The sequence below is a fragment of the Perkinsus marinus genome, assembly GCF_000006405.1.
Source record: "Perkinsus marinus ATCC 50983 genomic scaffold scf_1104296961438, whole genome shotgun sequence".
Taxonomy (NCBI): Eukaryota; Perkinsozoa; order Perkinsida; family Perkinsidae; genus Perkinsus; species Perkinsus marinus.
Window position 1 is genome coordinate 121,213 of NW_003205746.1, and position 9,969 is coordinate 131,181.

Below are 9,969 nucleotides of genomic sequence, written 5' to 3' on the forward strand. Positions count from 1 at the left end.
AAGAAAAAAATTCACACACAACCTGGATTCGAATCAGCGTGGTATGCACTTACGCTATGAGGCCGAAACTAAACACGTCACTGCACTGCCCACAAGAACTGCTGTAGCCGGTGGTCATCTCAGGAGCCGCATATCTGTGGATAAAAATGCACCCCGCAGGGATCGAACCCGGGTGTACCTTATGGGAGGCTCGTTTAATACCATTCCACCAGCCATCCCTCCTATTCCTCTAAACTTCACTTGGCACGGCACCATCTTGCCCGGCTCTACTGGTGATTGACTATACGCCATTCCACCCAACACCCACCGACCATTTGGAGTGATAAAGATCTGAATTATTACACTCACATGAAGTAAACCAACCATATTATTAATATCACTTACCGCACTAGGGCACAAACCAAGGTGACACGTATTAGCATGATGAAGAAACTCTAGAGCCGACGCAACGTCCAGTAAACCTGAAACCATATTCCCGGTATTGCTGATGATCGAATGACCGATACAATGTATGCGCATATATTTTAAACTACATGTGTTGTTGACAATATGAAAATTCTGAAAAAATTTCGGGAGAGCCTTGTTGGTTTCTATACACTTCTACTCGAATTCATATGTAAACTTGTATAATTAACAAGGAAACTCTCGAGCTCAGCTGAGTAAAGCGAACATATATTCCTCCAACACATGATATCAGCATTGTACGTCCTGGCGTCCACGTGATTAGCCGGCTGACACTACCTGTTTGTATCTCTATCACTGACAATTGTTTCCTATCAGTTGCCAAAATGGTGCCCAGAGTTTGACTAACACGCCTCGTCACAAACGCCATGCTCTGGCGATCATCACTGAGTGGATCTAACAAAATGATGCTCATACCACACCTCGCGAACATCATAGGAGCTCTTACCAATCACAGATAGGATATTCGGGTGTCGTAGTCGCTGTAGGACTGTTGCTTCTTTATTTAACGATGATAATATCTGATGATGACATGTGCAGGGATCGAACCCGGGATCTCTCCGACCCACCCTATCCCTGTAATCCTTGGGGTACTGCTTCGTATCAAGAGTTTTCTTCTCGAATAGGAACACTGTTAGGCAAGTATCATCTCCAGCCGGGCCTCCCCCCATCGGTGCTGTTACACTAGACTTTGGTCGCTTCGCGTTATACAACTGAAAATTAAAACTTTACTAGGGACACTTCCTTCCTATTGAAAACATGAATACCGGTGCAACCAAAGAAGATCGATTTACCGCAAACTGACAATAGAAATGATATATATAAACGATGATGAAAAATAATGGAGTTTCACCACCCTAGTGATATGAAAAACGCTAGTGAAAAATTTATTTCACGACTACTACATACCGCGAATGTTGGCTTTTTCCGCAGGGTATTGAGTCACTTCCCGTGAAACGAGTGAAACTGCAATATATAAATCTATGAAAATAGCAATAATATATAAATCTATGGAGTGAAACCCTATACATAGTGCTTGGAGTTTCCCACTGTCACCACTCGGAAAATTCTTAATAAATTTACGATATCTCTTATACTAGTACCTTCCAACGCAGTTCGTTTCCATAGCAGGCCGGGTCCTTATCTACTTGGTAGGAACTTACTAGCTTGTTACTAGTGAGGTAATTCAACACGTTGTTAAACATCTCAAAGAGATGAAAACTACTTAACCATAAAGACTACAACGCGACTCAACTTATGAAAGAATAGGAAGCATATGGTTGTATACATATCACTGGGAAATCAAATACATGTGTTGGTGACACTATGAAAATTCTGAAGAAATTTCGGGAAATTTTCATTGGTGTCTGTACACTCCTACCTGAATTCGTATGCAAACTTCTATAATTAGTGATAAAACTCCTGAGCTCAGCTGAGGGAAAGCGAACATATATTCCTCCAACACTGTAACCAATATACTGCTAGAGTACAATGCCTCGTTACCGAGAATTACAGAGCTCCCGTATAATGCTGCAGTACATACACTAAAACCATCGGGTCTCGAACAGCGGCGCCGTACACAATACTCAACTGAGAGAGGATTTCAAGCAAATTTAATATTATATAGGACCACCCGGTGGCTGGTATGAAACTCCATTAACAAGAAATAGTACTCGCCGTTGGAGACACTCTTAACCTCCGAGGTCCTTGTGTGTGTCTGGAGCTGGGTTGTCGAAGTAAGACCGCAAGGGCTTATGATCAAAGGCAAGGTAGCATCAGAGCCCTCCCTGTGATTTGAGATCCACCTTAAGGAGCCTTTCTGATGTAATAGGTCCGACATTAACCCAGGGTTTCAATAATCACTATTGGTGTAGTGGAGGAGATACTATTTTGAGATGAGATTCCTTAGCTGCAATCTTGTGTAGTATACCGTTGAGAACTTGCAGACGATTTCTGATCAGTGAGAGTCAGACTAGTAGCATACCTCGGATGTGAAGGAACCTAGACTGCCAAGATGGATGGCCTAGTGGTGTAGCATCGATCTACAATTGTGATTTTACTGAACCGCACAGGTTCGATCCGCGCACGTGACGTTTTTATGTTATTTCATTACGTGCTGATGTCACTCCCGCCGACAGGAGTGACAGGCCCCATGCTCACTGAATCGCGTCGTATTATGCGTATGAGAATTGATTATGAGATTTCGGAATCTGTAAACTGGATGACCTTAGGGAGGGAACCTTTCCATGTCTCAGAGTTAAACTTGAATCGAAATTACTCTGGGATCAACTTTCATGGAGTTATTTACTTGAACAGAAGTGACTGTGGTCGTCGATATGTGGTATGGGAAATGCTTCTCTTTAGTGTCGTAAAGGCTCTTTAATTATAATACAATGTATGGTAACGACAATACCAACAACGCATATGCTCATCCACAGCAGCAAGAAAGGCTTCCCATGGGATCTTGCTCGAACCGCAACATGTCCCCCCAACCAGGCACCCCCATGTCCCAGCCTGGTACCCCAGTAGCATACTACCAAACTTTATATCATCATCCGGGCACTCCACAAATGACTCCACAGGTAGTATATGGGAGTAGGGGGGAGTAAGTGAAGTTTAATTTCAGTCACCTGCCAGCTCGGTGCGTTCAGTAGGAAGCTTCGCTCCTATAGGCTATGTAAGTTTGCCAAGGAGTGGTATGTAAATACTGTTTGTGGTCCCTTCTCAGCCACAGGCTTATGCGCCGCCGATACAGTCACCAGTCTACACTGGAGTAGGAGGGCCTTATGCATCACCCCTTTCACAATCTGTAGGCAATACAACGCGACTCGATTATATACATATTGTCATCACTCTTGCTTTCTTATTATGAGCCTGTTATGAAATATACTATGTTCTACGTGCTATTATGGATGTGTTCAGGTCCCTCAGCAACAAGGCTCTATGGGGGAGTATGCTCCTCCAGTTTACCAGCTACCATATGGGGCAATACCCCAGCAACAACAGCAGGCATATGTAATACAGGGGGCTGTATTATGATGGCTTACAAGGCTTCAAACGAGTCTAACTGGAGGCTAACGGGGGGAGGCCTATGACATGTTTGTCGTCTATGGATTCATATTGGAGTGGTACTCGTTATATAGTAGTATCATCTTGTTGTTGTCATTATAGCGTTACCCATCGCCATCACCCGTAGCAGCAGCGGCAACCTACTATGGTGCCTATCATCCTGGTATGATACGTAGTGGAGGAGGATCACCAACCAACAGTATACGCTCATTATCCTCCGATGGAAGGGGAATGCCGCAGTCGCCGATGAATATGGGTGATAATGGGGTTAGTTATTTCACCACGCTTTTTTCAGCTGAGCTCAGCAGATTCACTACTGCAGGAGTTAACATACCAATTCGGGTAGAAATGTATAGCCACCAAAAAGAATTTTTCAAAATTTCCTTAATTTTTATATTGTTACCATGCAGATGCAATCACCGATGAAAATGGGTGATAGTGGGATTGACAGGCTTAGTTATTTTAGCACTGGGGCTTTGATATACAGGAGTTCCACCCGTTTTACGTGAAGTGGCGTAATACTCTGTGAAAAAACCCAATATTCGCGGTGATATGCAATAGTCGTGAAATATATTTTTCACTAGTGTGTTTCATATCACTTGGGTGGTGGTGGAACTCCATTATTTTGTAACACATGTTTGCTTTCTCCTGCTATTCCTAGCGCTTTTTTTCATATTGTTTAGGACCTTTTTTCGGGAAAATTCTCCTTGAAAATACTAAGATGGACTGAATTTTCCGCGAGAAACACTTGAGAATTTTGGATTTTAGAAATTCGATATGGGAAACTTTTTTTAAAATTCCGAAACTGGTTTTCACCGGAAAGTTTTCAAAGTGGGATCGTTTGCTATGCTCACTATTGGTGCAACACATGCATCAGTTTTATATCATAAAATGGCATGGTATGAAGCTAAAAATCTAATAGTACAGTATTATCGCGTGATGGATAGCGCACGGGAGAAGGTTGTTTCTATCGAGTTGTATTGGAGTTTAGCGGGTTTAACGTGAAGTGGTGTAATACTCCATGTATATAGGTTTTCATTCCCGATAACACGATTGTTTTCTGCAGGGTGAAATGCGTTTTTCATATCACGGCATGTGAATTCATAGAATTTTGGTGGATGGGACTTCGTCGTGTGTCAGGAGCACCAATGGTACTGCAAAGGGATCCGTCTGGGAATATGATATTACCACCGGTCGGGTATTTCGTAAGGGACGCGGAAAACGTGATAAGAATGGTGGAAGTTATGGTATGGGAAAATTAATTTCAGGTTGATCCTGATAATCTATGTTACGCTGACATTCGTCAGAGCAAACCGGAGCCGCCTAGCACTGGGGACAGCCTTCTATCGGCATCGTCAATATATAGGAGTCCACCTGAAACACGATTCCAATCTGGCTATGCTAATGCAGAGCACCAGCAACATGGAGAAGGACCGAGACGTCATCATCACCACCATCGTAAACATGTTCAGCAAACGACGATTCAACAGGAGCAGCAGGGGCACGAAGAGAGCGGAAACACTTTAAGGTGAGCTGGGGTATCTTTCATAGTGCGTAAGATGTTTGGTTAGAACACTGTTACAAGAGCTGGATGAGGAGGATGAGAACTGCATATTTATTGTACGACGCATACACAAGTTTGGGTTCAAGTCGCCGGTGTTTTTACGAGAATATTTTGAAGGATATGGACAAGTAAGGGTTGGTTTTATCATCGGAGTTTCATCTGTGATATGAGAAGAAACAGTAGTGGAAATATCGGGTCTTTCACAGAGTATTGCGGCGCCACTTCACGTGAAACTACATGAGCTCGGTGTGGTATCGGTTTTAGTATATTTAGGAATTAAACTCTTTTTATGCTGTTGAAACTTCGAGGTTGTGGGGTAGTAATATTCAGATCAACCGAAACTGAATTCCATCGTATGAAATTCGCACATATTCAACCACAAGTGTTAGTTAATTCTTCGAATTTATACACTTTCACCGTAATTTACTTGTAAACTTCTATAGTTAGTGAGGAAACGCTCGAGCTCAGCTGAGGAATGCGAACATATATTCTTACTCCAACACTGCTGAGTTCGGTTGTTATAGTATCATTTCAGTTGGATCTACGCATGATATGAAATTGTTATCCATTTAGGTTTGTAAGGTGCTGGTGGCGCATTCAAGGCAATTGCAACCCGGACCGCATGATACGACGTAAGCCTTTGAAAGATTCGTTTTAATAGTTGTTTTTAGGAGAACCCGATCGCGGCCAGCCTCTCTTGGTTTCGTTCTCATGGGCGCCTCTGAATCGGTACAGCGCATTCTGGCTGACGGTCCTACGCATAAGATAGCTGATGTTGAAATTACGGTAGGTTTGTGTGGTTGGAAAGTTGTCATACCACTCCTTTTCGAACAGGTCCATCATTTTGAGAATAGACACCCTGAGAAAGATTCACAAGCGGAGTCCAGTCAAGACCAACAGCATTCACAATGATTCCTATTCTTCTCTATTTTTTTTTCGTCGTTGTAAGTCGGATCGTTACGTTATTGAGCGATCGAGACGCTACTATGTATACTAGAACGACCTCCGGCCGCGGTTGCCACTAATACAATTTACCGATACCTTGTACGTGTACGGTAAATGATTGACTTTAATCTACAAAACTTCGATGAGCATAATTTTAAGGATAATAGCATTTTTTAAGCCTTCTACTGTTGCGTAGGAGTGTTGTCGAGTTGGAGTAGATGTCATCAGGGTGTTCCCATACCGAAAAGAGTTAAGGCTGGACGTAGCAGCCATTGATGCAAAAATTATAGCAATCGTAGATTACTCTTTGTACCTTCACTGTAAAAGAGAGGACCAACACGACTGAGACTGTCAGCGCACAAGCAGAAGGTAGAAAGAAACGCTACGAGAACGCCGAATTGATGATGTCCACCACTAATCAGAATCAGGGGAGAGAAGAACAGTTGGCCGTATGTGCCAGTGGAGGGGCCTTCGACGCAGGTGGGGGGCTCAACACGAGTGCAGGGTTGTAATGATGATACCAACCATCTGGTAAATCACAACAATACTGAAACAGTATAACTTGATTATGACTGATTGGTCGAGTTATTCCCGTTTCATATTCTGAGAGGTTGATGGGTGGGTCATACACATGTTCCAACCACTCAGCACAACAGTAATGGACACCAACTCCTTGCGATGAGCTCAACGGTGACGTGGCTTACCTTGCACGCACGCACCTATTTAATTCACGCAGCCCGACGACGCGTGAGGGAACACAAAATGGGCGAACTCGTATGATTGATCCACTCGCAGTGAGCACCATCTATCGTCCTTCTTGTCAGGAGAGCATGAGAGCTCGTAAGGTTAGCGTAGCGATATACTTCATGGGATAAGTGGCTGGGAGGAAGCATACGATATCATGCTCATGTGTTATTGTTGTTGATGAAACGGCAAATGTCTCGGCGATTAACCGTTCACTAAGCCAACTGATATTGTATGAAGATAGAAAAATGTATCGAATCTGAGCTAGTGAATTCGCGAGCTTTATCTTGTGCGATTCGTCCCCGCGAGTTCCACAAATTATTTCACTCGTAGGGATCCCCGGTCTGATCATCCTCATATCATTTTTGGGGTGAAATTGCCTCGACCGGAATGGACTCGGACGTCCCACACAAGGTCCTTACAAGGCACATCTATCCGAACAGTGATGCCAACAATATTCGTTCTCTCTCACGTTTCTATTGAACATGTGTGTTTTTCACTAGCTACGCCCCGACCAATATCGATTCCCGTTGTTTTAGCATTCACTTTACTCACTACTACTCAACTTGTCATGCTTTTCTTCCACACCAGGACAACAGCTCGTCCCTCCGAGAAGGTTCGTCGTGAGACTAAGAGCGAAATGAGCGTCGGCCGTAAGATCGATATGTTGCTCGGACAGAACGGCAGGCCTTGCCGCGAGTCCTCACTAGAAGCCGTGTCTCTCGAACCCTGTTGTATCTGTCTAGAACAAGGTCCCGATTTCGTCCTGTGTTGTGGTCACTCCTTCCACCGCGAGTGCCTCGAGGAGTGGCTCACTGTAAGGTCTCAACGGTTACGAGGCACCTCTTGCCCGCTGTGTCGGAACAAGTTCGAAGTGCCCAATTTGCCCGAGTTTTCTGAGAAGCCCCAAGCATCACCGGAGCTCCGCCATTTGACAATGCCTATTACTATCTCCTCGACACCAAGCATATACTACTATCGTTGACTTAGTCTCTTTTCCCTGTATATTTTGTCATTCTAGACGGACCGGCCGTCGTCATTATAACTCTTCTCCTGTAGGACCGCGAATTATCATAGATATCTCCCAGCGAGTCTCGCCCCGCTGCCGTTATCACAGTGTTTCTAACGAGCGTATAGCGGTTCGTGAACACTAGACTGGTTACTCTTATGCGTTTGACTTCATCATCACTCTGTGGTTTGATTAACAACGGAATGGTTGCTTTCTCACTGACACAATATTACTTTTCTATCCCCTACTCTTGTCGGTTTCCACGAGAAGTCGAAGTAGTAGGTTGATATTTCCCCGCATTTTTTACAGTTGACCGCAGCATCATTGAGGCATGTACTGCTCAGTCGTCTCCGTTAGTACGGAGTATGTCTCCTAGGGTGGAGATGGGTACCTCTCAGCGGCATGCCTACCGGAAAGATCAAGCGGGATGTTGCTTTCCCCGCACTCAGTGCATATATAGTGACAACTTTGCTTTAACTCGTGTACTCATCAGACACATCGAGTTTACTGCCCGTTCGTACGGGCTCCTATTGGCTTCGGGTCGATAGAGTCCTAATGCGACAGTGTTTTTATTCAGCCCGATGATTTTGCGTTACCGAAAGTACCCCAATTTATCTCTCTTTACGAGTCCGGGTAAAAGGCTATTTACCACTGGATACGCCTCAGTATGATCGATTTTTGTGGGTGGGGCAGCTATGCCACTCGACGATTTACCTCAGGATAATCAATATACCCGGCGGAGCAGCTATTCAATCCAACGACATACCTCAGTACAACCACTTTATCAGAGCGGGGCAGCTATGCCACTCAGAGATGGTCTAATTACGCCATTTAGACCACAAATAAATCCTGCATTTCGTGGAAATCGGAATTACTTCGGATGGCTAACGGAGGTAACCCTCATATTATTGTAAAAGCGAGTTTATTGAGGCACACATTCAAGTGGCATAGCTGCCCCACTATTTGGTGAGTACATTATCCAAATCACTACAACAACTCAATACGCATTATACTTTGAACGGCATTTCACCAAAAAACTGTATGTGGAAGTAACAGAGTCGCAATCCGCGACAACTTCTGTGCTACTGCTATATCGTAAACAATAGAGACTTAGTTCTTACCGCTAAGAGCAACAACACCAGGAAGCTCCTTACCCTCGAGCAACTCAAGAGAGGCTCCGCCGCCAGTGCTGACATGAGAGATCTCACAAGCCCTGCCGGCCTGCTCAACCATAGCGGCAGTATCACCACCTCCAACGATAGAGATTGCACCCTCCTTGGTGGCCTCGCAAACAGCATCCAAAACGGCGAGAGAACCAGTGGCGAATTTGGGGAACTCGAACACGCCCTGAGGACCGTTCCAAACGATGGTCTTGGCCTTCTTGACCATTTCAATGCTGCGCTTGGTGGACTCCGGACCGACATCAAGACCCATCCACTTATCATCGATTCCCTCCTCTTGAGTGCACACCTTAGTGTTAGCATCATTAGAGAAGGCATCAGCACAGAGCCAATCAGTGGGGAGAAGGATCTCAACACCCTTAGCCTTGGCCTTCTCCATCAACTCAGGGACGATCTTGGCACCTTCAGCGTCGTACAAGGAGCCACCGATTCTGGTACCGTAGAGGGTCTTGGCGAAAGTGAAGGCCATACCACCACCAATAATCATAAGATCGACCTTGTCGAGCATGTTGTTGATGAGCTGGATCTTATCAGCGACCTTGGCACCACCGAGAATGCTGAGAACGGGACGAGCGGGGTTCTCAAGAGCCTTGCCGAAGTACTCGAGCTCCTTGGCCATCAACAGACCGGCAACACGGACGGGCAACTGAACGCCGACCATGGAGGAATGAGCCCGATGGGCAGTTCCGAAGGCGTCGTTCACGAACACATCACCGAGCTTAGTAAGATCAGCTCTGAAGGCGGCAACGTCCTCAGCAGCAGCCTTGACCTTCTCGCCGTTAGCATTGACACCCTTGCCCTCCTCCTCAATGTGGAATCGGAGGTTCTCGAGAAGGATGATACTTCCCTGAGCAGGGGCGGCACAGGCCTTGATAGCGACATCACCAACACAGTCGGGGACGAAGGTAACCTCGTGCTCCAACAGACCGGCGAGAACAGGGACAACAGGGGCGAGAGAGAACTCCTCCTTTCTCTGACCTTGGGGCCTGCCCAAA

At 45.2% G+C, this 9,969-nt stretch overlaps 4 protein-coding genes across 4 annotated transcripts in view; 2 read left to right on the plus strand and 2 right to left on the minus strand.

Annotated features, from left to right (window-relative positions):
• Positions 1–1,667, minus strand: part of Pmar_PMAR019586 (hypothetical protein) — a gene marked incomplete at both ends in the record, with an annotated part of 4,574 nt that extends 2,907 nt beyond the window's left edge. The window contains 7 exons of the mRNA XM_002772307.1: positions 54–134; positions 179–330; positions 385–461; positions 742–858; positions 911–983; positions 1,032–1,175; positions 1,566–1,667. Of these exons, the coding sequence (XP_002772353.1) occupies positions 54–134; positions 179–330; positions 385–461; positions 742–858; positions 911–983; positions 1,032–1,175; positions 1,566–1,667 (746 nt within the window). The remainder of the gene's footprint in view (positions 1–53; positions 135–178; positions 331–384; positions 462–741; positions 859–910; positions 984–1,031; positions 1,176–1,565) is intronic.
• Positions 1,668–2,966: 1,299 nt separating this feature from the next.
• Positions 2,967–6,230, plus strand: Pmar_PMAR019587 (hypothetical protein; the record flags this gene model as incomplete). Its single annotated transcript, XM_002772308.1, has 11 exons — positions 2,967–3,044; positions 3,089–3,139; positions 3,191–3,271; positions 3,385–3,477; positions 3,942–3,963; positions 4,672–4,754; positions 4,800–5,059; positions 5,103–5,223; positions 5,669–5,727; positions 5,767–5,881; positions 5,930–6,230. 11 exons carry the CDS (start codon positions 2,967–2,969, stop codon positions 6,005–6,007), a joined length of 1,041 nt encoding a protein of 346 aa, XP_002772354.1. The 3' UTR covers positions 6,008–6,230.
• A 1,057-nt stretch (positions 6,231–7,287) lies between these two features.
• On the plus strand, positions 7,288–7,601 carry Pmar_PMAR019588 (hypothetical protein; the record flags this gene model as incomplete). Its single annotated transcript, XM_002772309.1, has 1 exon — positions 7,288–7,601. A coding segment is annotated over one exon (314 nt), but the record flags the coding sequence as incomplete, so codon positions are not given.
• Positions 7,602–8,903: 1,302 nt separating this feature from the next.
• Pmar_PMAR019589 (Phosphoglycerate kinase, putative) overlaps positions 8,904–9,969 on the minus strand; it is a gene marked incomplete at both ends in the record, with an annotated part of 1,205 nt that continues 139 nt past the window's right edge. Inside the window, one exon of the mRNA XM_002772310.1 lies at positions 8,904–9,960. Coding sequence (XP_002772356.1) covers positions 8,904–9,960 — 1,057 coding nt within the window. The remainder of the gene's footprint in view (positions 9,961–9,969) is intronic.